The following is a 19,221-nucleotide window of genomic DNA, read 5'->3' as shown; positions in this document are numbered from 1 at the left end:
TTATCGTCTAAGCCACTAGTTCACACATGCCAAACTAGGAAATTAAGAAAAGGTTAATTGAAATGCAAATTAGAAATGCTTAAAATTAAATAACACTGCCACCGGCATAAAGAAACTCTAAACCTAGTTCCAAGATGACTATTCAAAGTATTCAGTTCAGTTCAGTCGCTCAGTCATGTCTGACTCTTTGCGACCCCATGAATCACAGCACGCCAGCCCTCCCTGTCCATCACCAACTCCCGGAGTTCACGCAAACTCATGTCCATCGAGTCGGTGATGCCATCCAGCCATCTCATTCTCTGTCGTCCCCTTCTCCTCCCACCCCCAATCCCTCCCAGCATCAGAGTCTTTTCCAGTGAGTCAACTCATCGTAGGTCATCTTAAAAAGTTACTTTCTCTAACTAAAATAACTATCAATTTGTTAAAGGGTAAATTAAAAAAAAAAGTGATGACATCATTAGCTTCAGGATGTTGAAAGGTGAGATCTTTCAAACACAAAGTGACACTTAAAGCACCTTTAAAAATTAGAACATGAATTGTTATTTTTTAAGTTTCTGTAAAAGTCAAAATAATGTCTACTAAGTCACCTATGCTTTCTCTGAAAAAGTCAAGATCTAAGTCATAAGAACTGAGATTGAAGTGCTTCTCCTGTTGTAAAATTAACTGTCCAATAAAGCAAACCTTTGATCTTGGCTTCATTATCACCAGTTTCAACGTAACTAATTGAGATAAACAACTCAAACAGGACGGGAGGAGCTAATTAAATACTGCATTTTTCTTTAAGTATTCTTTGCTGACATGAATGCAGACTTGGTTGTAACAGTACAGTACAATTTCTGGTTTCTCCAAAATAACCTGTTTTAAAAACTTGGTGGCAGAGACCGCACAACAGTGTAAAGCAATTATCCTCCAATTAAAAAAAAAATTAAAAAAACAAAAACTTGAGTTCCTTAATCATTTACATTTTCTAAAAATAAAAAGACAATACTTTTCTATGAGTTTTAGCTCTGTTCAAAATGATTGAAAGTCAGCCCTCAACATAATGTAAAATTTCAAAAGCTAAAATATTATCAGTATCTAGAAATAAATAGAAATACAAATAAAAATTTAGCAGATGATGGGGGTAAAAGCTGGAATGAGAGGCAGATGTGCAAAGAAAACTTAGATCTCTGCCTCAAAACTAATACCTAATGAGTTCCAAATAGATGACTGAAATAACAGAAGGACTAAAGAAAATGTTGGTGAATATATATATATATACATATTTTATATATATACACACATATTATATATATACACATATATACATATTATATATACACACACATACATACATATTATATATATGTACATATTTTATATATATATACACACACATATATATATACGTTTTCTTGGAATGAAGACAACCTAAACAAAGGGAGAGGGGAAAAAAACTGATTGAAAAAGAAATCTTAATAAAAAAAAGAGAGAGAGAAAGAGAATTTACATAAAAAATTTTAACCTCTAAATTCCAAAACCTTTATGCTGCTGCTGCTGCTGCTGCTGGTAAGTCGCGTCAGTTGTGTCCGACTCTGTGCGACCCCATAGACAGCAGCCCAACAGGCTCCTCTGTCCCTGGGATTCTCCAGGCAAGAATACTGGAGTGGGTTGCCATTTCCTTCTCCAATGTAGGAAAGTGAAAAGTGAAAGTGAAGTCGCTCAGTCGTGTCCGACTCTTAGTGACCCCATGGACTGTAGCCTACCATGCTCCTCCGTCCATGGGATTCTCCAGGCAACAGTACTGGAGTGGAAAACCTTTATAATGGGTACTAAAAGCAAATAACAAATGGGAGGGAGAAGAGGCTTTGCAACAAACATGAAATATGTGTAAAAGGCCCTTACCTATCAAGAAAAAAGAGAGATGCTTAAATAAAAATGGATGAAAAAATTGACAAGATAAAATAGAAAATACGTATGTCCAAAAAAGGCAGTATGAACCAAGAGTCAAAACTACATTATTAATCTAGAATAGCAGCTTTTACTCAAAGTTTGGCCTACAGATCCCCAGAGGTCCCTTAAACCCTTTTGGGGAGACAAGTCAATACTACCTTCAAGACAATATTAAGATATTATTTGTCTTTTTTACTGTGGTGACATTTGCACTGTTGGTAAAAACAACAACAAACCACGGGGGATCAAACTGCTGATGCCTTAGCATGAATCAAGAGGGGCAAAAAACTGTACTAGTTGTCAGTATATGTTCCCCACAATGACTTAACAATGAAATGATAAAAAACAAACCAAAGCTCAATTCTGGAGTAAAACTTGAATTTATCACTGATGGTATGACAAACTCTTAAGAGTCAGATTTTTCTGATATGATTAGTGTTAATATTAATGAATGCAACCTAAAATTTTAATATAACAAAATATGTCAACATTTGGGACATGTGTGTAATTCAGTAAGCCAGTATTTACCAAATGACCAACATACGATGTTACAATATCATCCATGGGTAAGATATTCATTCAAAGTACAAGGCAAATCAATGGATTTTAATGTAACTGTATACAAAATTCCTTGATATGGTTTCAGATTTCACACTGAAACTAATCTTTAAAAACTACCACTTGTCAAGTTATGGTGAAGAACCAATTACAAATATCTACAATTTTTTGGAAAAAAAACTATTAAAATACCTGCCCTCCTTTTCCTACAACAAATGTGTAAAGCCATCTTTTTATCTACTAACCAAAACCACATTGAATCAGGACACACTGAATGCAGATATCTAGCTGTCTTCTACTATTATACCAGACACTGAGTTTTGCTAAACAGGGACTTCCCTCGTGGTCCAGTGGTTAAGACTCCACGCTTCCAATGCAGGAGCACAGGTTCAAACCCTTGGTCGGGGAACTAAGATCCCACAGGCCACACGGTGTGGCCAAAAAGATTTGCTAAACCAGGTCAAAAAATGCTGTTCTTCCCATTATATTTGTTCTTGTTTTGGAAAGTTATTTTTCATAAAAAGAACATGTTAACATGCTGTAAGTTTATTGTTATTTTAAAATGAATTAGTATTTTTTAAATTTCTGTTTTAACTTCTAATTCAATAACTAGCAACAGATATAACTCACATATATCAAATCTCGACAGTGACCTCAACAACTTTGAAAAGTGCAAATAAAGTGATTCTAAGGCCAAAAATTTAGGAAATACTGGTCTAAGGTATTAAAGCACACCTCAGAAGTTTTATTATATGTACTGCCAAATTTTCTATCAAATTTGTAAAGGCAAAATAATAATAATATCTAATATCCAGGTCTATAAAGATGTAGAGAAACTCATTCTCATACACTGCTGAAAGAAAAGTAAACTGAAGAAAAAATTCTGAAAGGCCAATTTGGCAATACGTATCAAAAACCTTTTTAAAAAGTGAAAAGGCTTGGAATCAGCAATTCTGCTTCCAGGCATCTATTTGAAGGAAAAATTAAAGATGTGATGGTAATTATTTTACTGCGAGGGCTATACAGCTGCAATACTTTATAATTAAATAAATTGGAAATGATTTAAAGAATTCAGCTGTGACAAATTATGTTGTGTATGAAACATTACTAACTTAATACATTATAAAAATTTTTAAATAGGTTATAATACTGTACATATAGCAGGAATTTAATTTTATATATCTGAAAGAATATGCCAAGGTATTAACAAATAAGTACTAATAAGGTTTGCTGTGTTATATTTGCTTATATTTTTTTTCTTTAAGCTTCACTAGTTTCTTTAACAGAAGTCAAGTCCTGTCCCACTCTTTGTGACCCCATAGACTGTAGCTCACCAGGCTCCTCTGTCCATGGGATTCTCCAGGTAAGAAAACTGGAGTGGTTGCCATTTTCTTCTCCAGGGGATCTTCCCGACCCAGGAATGGAACCTACGTCTCCTGCATTGGCAGGTGGATTCTTTACCACTGAGTCACCTGGGAAGCCCACCAAATGTCATACATTGCTTAATAACAAGTGAAACAATATAAAGCTATATGAGTTATCACTCCCATCTCCCTAAAAACATATCCTGTCCAATTCCATCCCACATGGCAGCCAATGTTAACAGCCTAATAGTGTACATTCATTCACACTTTAACTATGCTTGTAACAAAGAGACAAACATTTATTCACATGCTTGATCAACAGATATACTGGTGTCCCTTGTTTATTCACTTTGCTTATTTTAAAAAAATGGGACAGTACAATACCACGGTATTTTTCTGCTTGTTAAGATACTATGGATACATCCAGGTAAAAGAGATTTCACTCATTCTTTTTATTTTTATTTATTTTTTTAAATAGCTGTGTAATACTTCATAAAATGTATACATATCAGAATTTACTCAAAATTTCCCACACGTTATAAAGGTGGTTTGCAGATTTTTAGTATTGCAAGCAATGCTGCAGTAAACATCCTGGAACACATATCCTTACATTCTGGTACTTTTTTTAATATACAGAGTTCCAAAAGTGAGCTTGCTGGCTATACATATACTTTAAATTAGTAGATATTGTTGCATTACTCACCAGCCACGTATGAGATCCCATATTAACAATGGATATAATTTTTGCTAATCTGATTGTAACTGATTGTTACTTTAATTTGCATTTCCCCATCTGTTAGGAGGATTGAGGTTTTCATTTGTTTATTGACCATTTATCTTTCTTCTCCTATTCCCATCTTTTCCCATTTTTCTAGTGCTGTCATATTTCATGCAAACAATCTTTCCTAAAGTTAGAATCACAGCTCACAACACAAGAATAAATTCCAAATATATCAAAGGTTTAAATGAACAAAATTAAAACAATCAAACTATTAACAGAATATGTAGAATATCTGTATAAACTTGCTATCAGAGGATTTTCTTGATTAAGATAGAAAACTCAGAAGCAACAAAGATGGATACCTGTCTCCATTACAGTTTCCTGTAACTTTTTGCTTTTAAATCATGAACGGGCATTAAAGAATTTTTTTTTAGAAAACTGTCAGCAGATGCCAACAATACTATCTTTATTTCAAAGTTCTGTGATAAGACATGTCAAGAACTTCATTAGACACACAAGGATTGAGCTCACAGAAGTACAAAACCAAACACAACTGCTTTCAATATTGCTACTACCCTACTAGAAGCTGTAACTGGAATTCTAAACTCCCAGCTCCTATTTTTCTGTATCCTGTTCACCAATTACTGTTCTATCCAGTAGCATGTTTATGTTAAGGTGATTTATCTAAATACAGAGTCTTGATTGGACCATAGGGGTAGAAGAAGGCTATGAAAATAAAACCTTGTGCAAAAAAGGGACATTTTGTTATATTACTTACGTATATGACACAGTGTAAGAAACGGTAACTCACCTAAATGGGGAAACAGATCAGTGTCCAACTGATGTTTTTGGGTGCACAGTTTCACCAGTCTCTGCAGTCGACTTATACAAGAGAAGTGTGGAGAGAAGGCTGTGGCTTTCATAAGGACCCGGTCAGTCCTGGGCGGGTCCACGGCGGGAGCCCTACTGGATGGCAGGAGGGGCAGAGGCCTCTTGTGAGACAACTGCCTTGCTTGTGCTATAGTGTGTGTGGTGGGGGCCACTCCCTGCATTGGTAGGCTGGTGTTCTGAGGTTGAGGTGACTTGCAGACTACACCCTGCGGTGGCGCTGGAGGTTTTAAAGTGGGTAAAGGTGACAGGTGGGAGTGCTGCTGCGGAGGCTGCTGCTGAGAAGGGGCAGGAGGGGGACTAAAGTGCTCTTGTCGAACTTTTAAAATCTCTGTCTCTCTCTGGCGCTGCCGATTCTGGGCCAACTTGCTCTGCAACTTCTTTCTCACAGTTGCCCCTTTCTTTAGGTCATCATCTTCCTCGTTGAAAGCAAAGGGGTCTTCCAACTCGGTTTCCAGGTAGTGGACAGGGACCCTTGCCCCTGGTGGAGAGAGGGACATTCCATCCAGTCCATTGGGCATCTTCAAGGCCAGCGTGGGCACTGTCAGGCTAAAGGCCATGGTATCCATCTGGTGCCTGACCTTGACCTCATCTATAGGGTCATTCTTTTTCTTCCTCTCTTTTTTCGGGATAAAGCCAAGTACCTGCAAGTGGCTGTTGCAGTACCTATAAAAATACACACATATACAGGAGACTGTTCATAATACATCTTGAGAAAAGTAGAATACAAAGCTACATATCATAAAATGTGAATCCTTGTATGCTCAAAACACATGACTATAATAATAATATAATAATGTAATTTATACAACTTCCATCACCTTCAAGCAATCTGCAAAGTTTGTGCAGGTTTGCAAAAGCAAACAAATGAACTGCACATACTAAGAGGCTGCCAGACAGAAGCAAGTCATTCAAACAATGACTGGTCCTGGATAAACACCTAGCTATTGGTTCTCACATGGCTTTGTTATTCCCTATTCATAGCATACAAAGTAGCTCATCAGGAATCTAAAGGATCACTTAAAATTCTCTTCCAGAGAAAAACTCACATGTCCCAATGCCATTCAAGTATTGGAGATTCACGAACATCTTATGACATAACACTTAAGAATATCAAATGTCTACTGTGTGTTCTATACACACACACACAGAAGAGGAGAAAATAATAAAACTAGTTGGTGCAATTACAGATTAAATGAGTTTCTCAACAGCCATGTGTTGAGTACATGAATTATCTCTTCTAAGTTCTACCTGCAATAGGTACCAAAATAATGCCCTTTATACAAGATGAGGAAGCTAAATTTTATATAAATTAACTTACCCAAAACCACCTATATAGAAAGTGACAGAGCTAAGACTTAAAACTAAAAATCAAAGCTCATTTAGCACAGGGAACAATATTTAATATCCTGTGATAAACTATAGTAGAAAAGAATATAAAACAGAATGTATATATGTATAACTGAATCACTGTGCTGTACAGCAGAAATTAACATGTAAATCAACTATACTTCAATTAAAAAAATAGAAGAAAAAAATCAAAGCTCTTGAAGACTCTTATTAAGAATGCATGTTATTTGAATAAAATTACACTGAAAACCTATAGAGATTTCTAACCAATAGAAAAGTCATTTGTCCTTTAGTTGCTAAGTCATGCCCGACTCTTTGCAACTCCACAGACTGTAGCCCACCACGCTCCTGTGTTCATGAGATTTTCCAGGCAACAATATTGGAGTGGGTTGCCATTTCCTTCTCTAGGAAATAGAAAAGTAGTATTTCCCAAACTGGTATACCTCATGCAGTTCTAAGGTATGCTGACAAGTATGCCATAAAGACAGTATGCCATGGTTAAACAAATTTGGGAAAATGCTGGCTTAAACAGAGATAATAGTTATATCATTTGTTTCTGCTGAACAATCTCTCAAAGCATCTTGTATGATATGTGCATTATACTCCAAGGGTAGAAATGTACCCATGTGGCACTGTTTCCCAAACTTATTTAAAATGGCACCTATTTTTATTGCAGCATATCTCCAGAGAACATAGTTTGGGAAAAAAGGCAATAAAGTAAATAATGTAAATTCCCAAACTCACTGGGCTGCGACAGAAAAGTGTTTTAGTAACTGTTAAAAACAGATTCACCAAAAATGAGGACACATGGTTTTGCTGCTTTGTCTCACTCTTTCATTGTAAATACAACTACTAAGAAAAAGCTTTCTGGACTGTAAAGAGACTCTGCACTGAGCAGGTATGTGTGTGTAACTAGAAGGTTTGCGCCAGGTCCTACCTACTCTAAACAGAAAAGATTCATAAAACTACAGCTAATGAGGAAAAGGGTTTCAGGTATACTTGTATTAAGCTTCCCAACAAAGTGTTGACGGTTTTTGTTGTTTTCTACTCATTTTCAAATTAACAAAAGGATTAGTACTTTTAGAGAGGAGTAATGAAGTGGGCATTTTTAAATTCAGAAATCAAGCTGCTCTGATCATTGACATGGGCCGTCTAGACTGGTAAATGAGGCTACTATTCGTGCATCATCTAACCCAGCGGAGGCCAATCCACAGGGACAGTACTTCTTCAAACCCACCCTCAACCCACTCTAGCCACTGTCACACTGTGACCACATAATTAGAATTACAACAGTTTGCTTAATGAACAGCATTTAAAATAAGTATGTATTTAAAGTAAGTATGTAAATATGAACTTCCAGTCAAAAAGAACACAGGGAAATGCCTGCAAATGTGTTCCTTTGGGGGGCTGAAAATGTGAAATTAGACTATGTTGATAGTTACACACTCCTGTAAAGACATTAGAGAATACTGAACTGTATACTTCAAATGGGTGACTTGATTCACATATGAATTATATCTTAAGCTGTTTTAGAAAAGAATAAATATAGGAAACAAAATTTCTTGGTAAATACATACTACTAAATAAATATATATATAAAAACTACACCAAACTTAAATCTACAATACTATAAAAAATAACCAATTTAATATAACCATTTATCTCTGAAATATCAAGGCTACAGTACCAGGCCTTAGCTTCCCACTGTAAAAGTATATTAGAAAATGGACATTACTTTTTAATTATACTAGTACTTCTAACTGAACTTAACACTATTCTATCCAAAAGATGGAATTTCATAAGTCAGCATTTGTAATATATACCAGGTAAGTTATGTACTTATTCTAGCTGACTACTAACCAGATAGTTTTGTCAATTAAAAGTCCTTGGGAATTTGTTTTCTAAAACTATACATAAAACCACTTCAATGATACAGGATGCTCGGGGCTGGTGCATGGGGATGACCTGGAGGGAGAATATGGGGAGGAGGGAGGTGGGAGGGGGGTTCAAGAAGGGGAACACATGTACACCCGGGGCGGATTCATGTCAATGTATGGCAAAACAAACCAATATATTATTGTAAAGTAATTAGACTCCAATTAAAAAAAAAAAAAAAAAAGAAACCATTTCAAATCCCTAAGTGTCCAAGGAGTAACTGCCTTAACAATGATAAAAGCTTATTTTCAAAAGAATATTAATCTTTTCTACATTGTGTCATATAGTATAGCTACAACTATTACATTTATATACAGATTTAAACATATTATGACATGAATTCAACCTGGGTTTCTTGAGGTTAAGTAAGAATATTACTTTCTACTAACATCTACTTTAATCTGTTTTCAAACAGCCCTACAACAACAAAAACACAAAAATATTAATAGCATTTGTGTTCATATGGTCTTGGACCAATTTTGAAAAAATAGATAACTCAGTACTTTTAAGCCCAGATTCTCTTGACACAGCAACACAAAAGTCCTTTCCTTTCTTACTCTTAAAAAAAAAAAAGAAAAGACAATTACTTTGAATATAAAGGTGAAGACATTAATTCAGAGAATTAATACTTTGGAGAAATTCAGAGTGACTCTTAATTTACTTCTTGCTATTTGCTGTTAAGATAATACTTGCTTCAGCTGAATTGAAAAAAAAAAAACCAAGGTTGACAAAAATTGTACCTCTGATAAACTGAATTTAAGACAAAATTATAGAAATGTGATTATAATGGATCTTGATGTGAAAAAAATCCAAGTCCATTCATTCTTAAAGTTAAAAAGGGGTAAGAGTAAGAAATTATTTTTAGTCAGCTAAAACCAACTGGACAGACATGCTTAGCCTAATACACTGGTACCTTTTTCACCTGAGATTAAAATTTTATCCCTTTCCTCACTAAACAGCTGTTTCTAACTTTCAGGTATTGTAATTTGAAACCTAAAGTGCTCATTAGATATTCTGAGAGAGTATTTCAAAATCACCACATTATACCGTACTCATTTTGGTGGGATATTTATCAACACAAATTATTTATTTCACCCTAAAAGTTTATAAGTTGCTCACCATGACATACAAAATACATGGTTCCTTTTCAACCAATTTACACAGGTGACATTTGTTTACATATAGAAACAAAAAATAAAGGTTGTATATGTATTTGTTATAGAAGCAAAAAGTTCAAATTTTCTACCTAAAGACAAGTATTTGAAACTTTCAGGAAAAGAAGCATGCATCTCTCTGTAATATCCTACAATGATCAACATGGTTTCTGGAGAACTGACAAAAGGAGACATAAAAAAAGAGATTATATGTGAAATACAGTATAAATTTTTCTAAGGATATGAAAAATTAATAATCAGCATAAAACTCCTTTAAAAATATCTCATTATTTTCTTTAACTCAGAAAAGTATAAATTCATAATCCCAGTCATAAAGCCTACTTTACTATGAAAATACAGGTTCTAAATTATAGTAAACATAGTTTATATGGAACTCTTTTTAACCAAAAGAAGCCTGAGAGGAAATAAATCTTCTGAATGATTCAAGTAATCATTCTTTTGAATAATGCTTTTTCAATAAGTATATATCATTTGCTACCTTTCAAGTGAAGATATAAAAATTCCAAAATTATTATCATTAACTGTAACACCAAAGTAGTTCCTATCATTTTTCTCATTTAGGCTGATGAAATACTAAGTAGAAAAATCAGAAAATACTTTCTAAGGCTGTAAACCAAGCACATCAGTACCAAGATATCAAGCAAAAAAAAAATTTTTACACACTTAAACATACTTCACAAAGAATTCTCCAAAGTTACTACTCTATTTCCTAAAAATTGCCATCTCTCATCTTTAGAACGATTCTAAAGTTTACTTAGATTAACCCCTGAGCTCAACATTTAAATTCATCATATCATACTTCAAACAAAAGAGAACCAAGTTTCAAGCTTGCTGATTCAATCAAAGGTTGCTCCCCACTGTCAGCGCTTACCTGCGGTCCTCCGATTTAGGAATGGGGTTGGTGCAGCGCTGGCTGTTATACTTGGCCACATATTCACATTGCTTGAAGGGGGCAGTCTTGTCCTCCAGAACGTGTCTGATACAGAAAGCGTAGCCGTTGAGTCGCCGCTGCTTGCACAGTTTGGGGCTATATGAGCACAAGGGCTTATTGTCAACCTCAGAGAAGTGTATATGTTTCCCTTCATACATCACGTGACTCTATTCCTTGTGAACATCAGCTAAAAGACCACCACAAAAAAAGAAACCCAAATGATAAATCAGAGAGTATAAGGCAGGTTTAAGTTGAGAATTTCACTGAGGGACTTCGGGCCCCACAGCCATACCTGATTTTAAATCTTCTGCACCATAGCAATGTTAAGAGAACCCCAAGGATACCACAGTTTGGAATGCTGCAGAATCAAGATGAAGCAGATTGTCTACAAAAATATCAAAAGGCCTAGTTAACAAATAGAAATAAGCAAAGCTTGCTCACCTGGGAAGTAAAATTCTAGGGTATCACGCTTCCTAATGGGATGGATTCTTCACTGTAACCCAACATCCCAGTATTGAATTCAAATAATAAGACATAAAATATTAAGTTAACCTACCACTCCAAATTGAACTAAATAATTTTTGCTTTAAGTCTTGTAAATATCTCAAAATAGCAGGGTTCTTCTACCAAACTCATGTTATAAGGTGGCGGGTCCTTTTTTTTTTTTTCCTTTACTGATGGTTTTACCTTATGCCGATTTTCAGAACTCAAATCTCTTTAAAATGGCAATGGACTGAGCTCTACAGACTCAAAACTTGCCCAAGAAATTCTACATTTTCTGATGTGTTGGCAAAATATTTAGCAATTTGTAACAAACATTTCTATGAAATATTAAAAAAGAACAAATCCCTGTTTTTTAAAAGTTATTTTTCCCTTTAATACTCCCCCACACCTGTCCCATCCAGACTATAGCCTTGAGCCCAAAGACTAGTCACCACCACATTTCCACGATTCAGTTGAGTGCTCTGCACCACAGAATGCTCCCAGTTACACCAGATAGTATAATTACCATGGCCGATGAGTCTCTGGAAGTTTAATAAGACGGAAGGAAGAAATCACACAGTAGTCACTACCTCTCAACACACAAATGGTCTAGGAGTAACATTATGATAACACCATACCGTCTACAATGAAACTGAAACAACTAATCGGTCACATCAGGACATAGAGGGCTGCTGTGGTCCAACCTGCTTGTTCTACACTCCAAAAGTCACAGAGACAGATGATGAACAGCTTAGACATCAGCTACAGAAAACCTCGAGAAGCACTCTCCCCTTTACGAAACTAAATAAAAAACTCCTTATATCAGTGAATGGCAAGATACACAAATCCTTGAAGAGTCAGAAGATATGTTTGTTTAAGTTAGAGATCTGCCAAGGTAACTACAGTATTTACCTTGGACAAACCATTTAACCGTGGTTTTCTCATCTGTAAAATAGAGATAATATTAGTAGCTAAGTTATGAGGTTGCTTCAGGGATCAAATCACACAAAGCATGCAACATACTAAGTATCATGCCTTGAACAAATAAGTTATTACTCATAAAGTTCTTATTATTACTACATTTTACCTGCTGATGATAAAGGTAGAGAATTTATATTACCGTTAAGAAGCATTTCACTTACATCAGTAGAAAAAAATCTGAAATATTAACTTGGGTAATAAAAAAATATATCACATATTACTGAGTAAACCTAATCATGCATCAATGTAAAAGAAAAATAAGAACTTTGCCTTTTCAGTTTATTAGGAGGCAAGGAAGAAAAGTTGGACTAAAAATTTAAATTCAGCTGCCCTGAAGGTCTGGATGTTCAGGACAGGAAATTATTTCAAAGCAAACCCATGCGGCTTCATTTTTACACTCTCTTTCTCCTGCTCATCCACCTGGCAAACATAAATCTTTCATGAATTAGTTAAGTAAATCTATATGAACTTCAGGAAATAAATAGGCTGGATATAACTGAAAAAAGGAATTTACATAATCAATTTGATTGCCATTATGAAAAAAAGCAGCCTATATATCTAGATGTATGAGAATATTTTATAAATCACATGAAGGGTAACATTCACTTTTTACTCTGACATATCCTAGGTGGCATCATGTCTATTAAGATTGATGATTCCCCCTTGCTTGCCAATGTTCATGCATCCTTTTTCCCTATTTGAATTGGCTAGAACAATTGAAACAATGTTAATAGCCACTGTTACTCCTAATTTTAAATAAGAATTGCTTCCAGTCAATGGCAGTAAAATGCTGACTTCTGTGTTATGTTAAGGAAGTATGAAGCAATTCCTACTTTATTAAGAAAAAAACAAACTCAGAATTGACAGCTAATTTTTATCAAATTCTTTTTCAGTTTTCAGGGAAATGATCATTTTTCTCTTGCACTTCAAAAAATATGTACTAAAAATATTTAGTATTTAGTACTTCCTGATACTGTACTCTTCTTACACTCCTGGGATGAAAGCAACCTGGTCATCACGCATTACTCTTCTAATGTATGACTAGGCTATATTTGCTAATATTGAGGATTTTCGTATTTTGAGAATGTCTAGAATTTTTTCTATGTGTGTGCCTTGGCAGAATTAGGTATTAATATTTTAAAAAACAATTTCTAAAATCTATGTTCCTGAACAAGTTAAAAAGCATGGCAGTTGTAATGTTCCTTAGAAGGTTGCCTGGGCAGTGTTTTGTGCAGATCAGGTTTTCAAATTTACCTGTATACAATTTAGCAATGTGACCTCTTATACTTAATTTCCTAAATATCTGTGACTCATTCTTGTATTCTATGTATGTCCATACACATTTGTGATATGTGTGCTTTCCCCTTTTGTTCATGATTGGGTTCAACAGGAGTTTATCTGCTTAATATTTTTACCAATATACTTACCCCCACAAAAAGAAGAAAAAAAAAAAAAAACCTCTTGGAATTATCAGCACCTCTACGTGTTTTCTAATTCATCAATTTCTGCTTTTGTATTTGTTAACTCTTTCCGCTTTTTTTCCACTCTTTTCATTATATTTTTTTAACTTCTTGGGCTTAATTCTTTTTCATTCTTTTCTTGCTTAGTAATTTGTTTACATCTATGAATTTTCCTGAGTAGTGTTTTAATTATATCCCATAGGCAGTAATACACATTCTAATTATCAATACTTTCTAGTTGATTTGGATTTTATTTTTTAATTTCTCCTTTGATCCAAGAGTTATCTAACATTTTCGGATGGCAGAGTTTTATGCTTCCCTTCATTTTAGTTCTAGTTAAGAGTAAGGACCACTGGGAATTCCCTGGAAGTTCAGTGATTAGGACTCCACTGCAAGGGACCCAGGTTCGATCCTTGGTCAGGGAACTAAGATTACACACACACACACACACACACACACAAGAAAAAGGAGCTTACTGGTGTTTGACTGATTCCCTGGGCCCAACAAAGGACCAAGCTTCCAGAGCCCTGAAGACAAGGGGTAACACTCCAAAACATGGACTTATTTTCCATCCCACCTTCACTGACCAAGCAACTGCCAAGAACAAAGGCTGCCTCTCCAGACCCCTAGCAAACAAATAAGGTACTTCCTCACAAATGGATAGCTTCTCTGAGGGTTGCACAAGAGTATTTGGGGAGAACTCGAACAAGTTGAGGAACGCCTGTCCTAGGAGACTGGAGAGATACCACAGAAGAATCTGGATGTCGTGAAGGAGGTTAACAGTTCAGGCAGAGAGAGCAGCTGCTGAGATTACTAGGAAGCTGGAGAAACAGGAGAAGAAACACTTGAAGGAAACAGCTGGCTGCAACTACCCTCCTACCATCAGAAAACAGCAGCTGTGTGGAGGATAAGGAAAGAGAAGTGCTGGGACCTTGCAGAGAGCCCAGAGAGCTGGCTGGAACACTCTGGTTCCCTAGGCTCGGCTGCCTCCTGGGAGGCTAGGACCCCAGTGAAGAAAAAGCCCCAGGAGACTCCTCGGGAGAATAGAATGAAAGACCTATCTCTTTTTCCAAACCCAAGAAGAATTCTTTTTCCAAGGAGAAGCTGGTTAGTAGCGATCTTGAAGACACAGCTAGCATGGAAGTCTTCCCAAGAGGAAGAAATCTTTCCTCAAAGAGGAACCAGTTAGTGACCCTGAACTGTCAGAAACAAGAGTGTCCCCAAGAAAAAGAGGAAATTCTCTTCCATTGGAGGAGCCACTCAAGCAGGGGGGCCTTCAGAGTCTGTTGGCAGCAAGAAAAGCAGCTCTGAGAAGTTCCAAAACCTATCCCAGGAAGATCAGAATTGACACCTCCCTGGTGGGGCATAACCCACGGAGATATTTCTCAAATCATCCCCTATATTCTAATAAAAACAAATTTCACAAGGAAAAAAGAAAAAGAAAGAGCATAACCTGCATATATCTCTGATTTTGGATTTGACTGCATTTTATTTGGGGACTAATAGGTGCTCCTGGAAAAAAGCATTTGTTGTTTCTAGGGTACCTTGCTAGTTACACCATATATCATGCTATTAACATTCACTGTTATTTAGTTTGCTTTTTCTGTCTACCAAGGGATGAAACAAAATCTCCAACTATAACCTTATTTTCCCTTGTATTTATTTTATAAATTTTAGAGCTATATTATTTGATAGAGATTTTTTTTTATTTATAAAATTTAATAAATGGTACAAAGCACAATGCCATAAACATTAACTGTTAAAATATCACCAAATGAAAAAAATACTACAGAATACACAGTTGCAAAAAGCTACATTAAGTTATTTTACAACTGCCTCAAGCTGCAAAAAGAAAAAAAAAATCCAATGCCTTACCTAAGTTATCCCTCTCTCAAAACAATGCCATTTATATTATAAACCAAGAACTCCCCATCAAAAGACGGGAACTGCTTTTGTTAATTCATATATATATATATATATATATGACTGTATCACTTTGCTATACACCTGAAACAAACACAACACTATAAATAAAATATAGTACAATATAAAATAAAAATAAGTAACAGATCTTTGGGGCTTTACACTGAGTTAGAGTTCCTATCAGAGGGATAACAGCACCACAGCCGCACTGGATCCTCATGAAGGAGGCACACGAATGACTGGGTTACAAGAGTTACAGGAATGAGAGCTGCTCACTTCCCAGAAACTACAGCTCACAGAAAGCCAACAAAGGCACGAGATAGAGACCATTCACTTATGAATGTGTAAAACTCAAAAAAAATGTGGACTTTTTTGAGTGATACAGAGATTTCATGATCATTAGACTGTCACTCTTTATCATTAGAAAAGGCAATTGATGTTATTTGTCTTGAATTCAACCTTGTCTGATATTAGTATCTGGACTTCATTTTTTGGACCTGAATTCGCCGGTTAAGTCTTTGCCTATCCTTTTACTCTCAAGTTTTCTGAAGCACTATTTAAGATAACAGGTCAACAAACTCTGGCTTATAAGACAAATCTGACCCATTGCTTGCTTTTGTAAATAAAGTTTTATTGGAACACTGTCCTATTCATTCATTTGTATATCGTACATGATTGCTTCCATGTTGTAACAGGAGAAGTGAGTAGCTCTAACAGACTGTGTGGCCACAAAGCCTAATTATTTACTAAAATATTATTTGCTGGTCCCTTTTTCAATGCAGCTCTTAACAGGTGTTTTTTTTTTTTTTCCCTCCAAACTGAGTCATTTTCTTTTAATGAGTTCATCCTATTTGTAATTTAATATTTACTTACATGACAAATGTTTCATCTTAATTTTACTACCTTATTTTTTGTATTGTTTAGCTTTCAATTCTTTTTATTACATATTTCATTTTATAGCCTGTTTTCTTGGAAGATTTACAGTCTGAGTCCTTTAAATCACATTTCTTTACTCCAAACTAAGAAAGTTAGTATGCTTAGCATTTCTGTGATTGATCTTGCTATGCTGCTACTGCTAAGTCACTTCAGTCGTGTCCGACTCGGTGTGACCCCATAGACGGAAGCCCACCAGGCTCCCCCGTCCCTGGGATTCTCCAGGCAAGAACACTGGAGTGGGTTGCCATTTCCTTCTCCAATGTGTGAAAGTGAAAAGTGAAAGTGAAGTCTCTCAGTCGTGTCTGACCCATAGCGACCCCACGGACTGCAGCCTACCAGGCTCCTCCATCCATGGGATTTTTTAGGCAAGAGTACTGGAGTGGCTTGCCATTGCCTTCTCCAGATCTTGCTATGAATGAGAAAAAAATCCATTTTTGTTAACTACCTATCCCAACTCAGTATTTTTTCCTTATATTATTTCTACATTGTTATAGCTTACGACATTTTAATGTTTGTCCTATATTCAAAATTATTTGATGGTAATCACTAATCTTTTAACTTAGTTTTCAATCCATCTCTGGATTCAGTAGTTTATAATTTACTTACCTCCATTCTCCACGTTTCCCATCAAGGGCTGACTTACTGAAAATAACCCATAGTTTTTCTATTTAAAAATATGTCAATTGATATTACACTTAAACTAAAGCTTGCCTGGACATAAAGTCTTAGGTCATATTTTCCCCGTATTTTAACCTAACAATAAAAGTCTTCATAGGAATCCTCTGGTGATCCAGTGGCTGCTTTCACAGCCAGGACCTGGGCCCAACCCTTGGTTGGGGACCTAAGATCTGCAAGCTGCATCATGTGGCCAAAGGAAATTTTTTTTTAATTTTTAAATTTATAAAGTCTAGAAATCATTTTAGAATTTAAAATCATTTTTTTTATTGTGGGAAATGCTTCCTTAATGTCTTGAGACTATTTTATTTATTCTATTGTATTTTTTAGGAGTATCAATCATAGTCATGCTAAATTCACTGTCTTCCGTATCTGTCTCTGTCTCTAGGCTTTATTTTTACTTTTTCCATTTTGAATTGCTCAAATTTCTCAAGCTTACCTCCATTATCCTCAGCTATTGGGTATATGTGCTGCTTTGAAAGTGACCTTCATTTCCATAATAACTATACATTTCTCTTTTATTTCATACTTTGGTTCCATTAGCTCTACTCTTCTCTCTTATCATTTATTTCTTGAGCTTTTGTATCTACCTATAAACTTCTGTTTCAGAGGAGCCATGTCTTACACCAACTCTCGAGACCGCCTCCCACCATAAGGAACTATTTATTCATAATTTTTACTTTCTCAGTTCTTTCTGAAAATAATCATCTTCAATATTTCCCCCTTAAGGCTTGACTCAATGCTGGACTAGTCTCCCCTACTCACAAGGGCCCACATGGCATAGATTTTGGGGGATAATCATTTAGGCTTTATTTCTCTTCAGCTGACCAGTTACACAGCTATATAGCTGCATGCTGCCAGTTTCTCCTCTATGCTTAACTTCTTGCAAAAATAGTTCAACTGTCCAGCTTGTTTGGAGAAGGGCACGGCAACCAATTCCAATAGTCTTGTCTGGAGAATCCCATGGACAGAGGAGCCTGGTGGGCTACAGTCCATAGGGTCGCACAGAGTTGGACATGACTGAAGTGACTTAGCACGCACATAGTTTGTTATTCAATCCCACCTCTCTTGCCACTCAGGGAGCACCATGTGCATACCAACCTTGCCATCCCTAGTAAGGGGATCACTGGTTTTATTCTCGTGGTGTTTCCCACCACTCTGCTTGAGTTATATAGAGGAAATCATCTCTCCTTGCAGAGAAGGAAATGGCAGTCCACTCCAGTATTCTCGCCTGGAGAATCCCAGGGACGGAGGAGCCTGGTGGGCTGCCGTCTATGGGGTCGCACAGAGTCGGACATAACTGAAGCAACTTAGCAGCAGCATCTCTCCTTGAATCCTTTCTTGCCCTGGTTCAACTCCCACTGCACTTGCTGCTGCTAAGTCACTTCAGTCGTGTCCGACTCTGTGTGACCCCATAGACGGAAGCCCACCAGGCTCCCCCGTCCCTGGGACTCTCCAGGCAAGAACACTGGAGTGGGTTGCCATTTCCTTCTCCAGTGTGTGAAAGTGGGAAGTGAAAAGTGAAAGTGAAGTCGCTCAGTCGTGTCCGACCCTTAGCGACCCCACGGACTGCAGCCCACCAGGCTCCTCCATCCATGGGATTCTCCAGGCAATAGTACTGCACTTAAATAATACTAATTCTTACGTTCAAATTACAAGGTTTTGTTATCAAAGATTGAGTTTCTCTTCTGTTTCTCATTCTCCTCATTCTTTTTAGTTGGTTTAGAGAGAACAGAGATGTCAGTATTCTGCCATCATTAACCAGAAATATCTTTTAAAAATCTGTATAGTAAAATATACCAAAATAAAAAATCATAAACCAAACATCTAATTTTTGCAAACATATTCTTTTGCGATCATTTTGAATTTATTTTAACAAATAAACATGCTATTAAAGGTACTAACTTTG

At 36.1% G+C, this 19,221-nt stretch overlaps 1 protein-coding gene across 8 annotated transcripts in view; it reads right to left on the bottom strand.

Annotated features, from left to right (window-relative positions):
• INO80D (INO80 complex subunit D) overlaps positions 1-19,221 on the bottom strand; it is a 71,366-nt gene that overhangs the window by 38,855 nt on the left and 13,290 nt on the right. For 5 of the 8 annotated variants that reach the window (XM_055397540.2, XM_088828099.1, XM_055397541.2 and 2 more), the window contains exons 2-4: positions 11,147-11,239; positions 10,795-11,041; positions 5,387-6,129 (exon numbers count right to left, since the gene is read on the bottom strand). In XM_055397540.2, the coding sequence (XP_055253515.1) occupies positions 5,387-6,129; positions 10,795-11,012 (961 nt within the window). In that variant the 5' untranslated portion in view covers positions 11,013-11,041; positions 11,147-11,239. The remainder of the gene's footprint in view (positions 1-5,386; positions 6,130-10,794; positions 11,042-11,146; positions 11,240-19,221) is intronic. The other 3 variants (XM_088828100.1, XM_055397545.2, XM_055397543.2) reach the window with 3 other exon arrangements.

The sequence above is a fragment of the Moschus berezovskii genome, chromosome 2, assembly GCF_049115385.1.
Source record: "Moschus berezovskii isolate FMDL1 chromosome 2, NW_MosBer_1.0, whole genome shotgun sequence".
Taxonomy (NCBI): Eukaryota; Metazoa; Chordata; class Mammalia; order Artiodactyla; family Moschidae; genus Moschus; species Moschus berezovskii.
The sequence above is the reverse complement of the archived record's forward strand: the minus strand, read 5'-3'. Positions and strand labels throughout refer to the sequence as shown.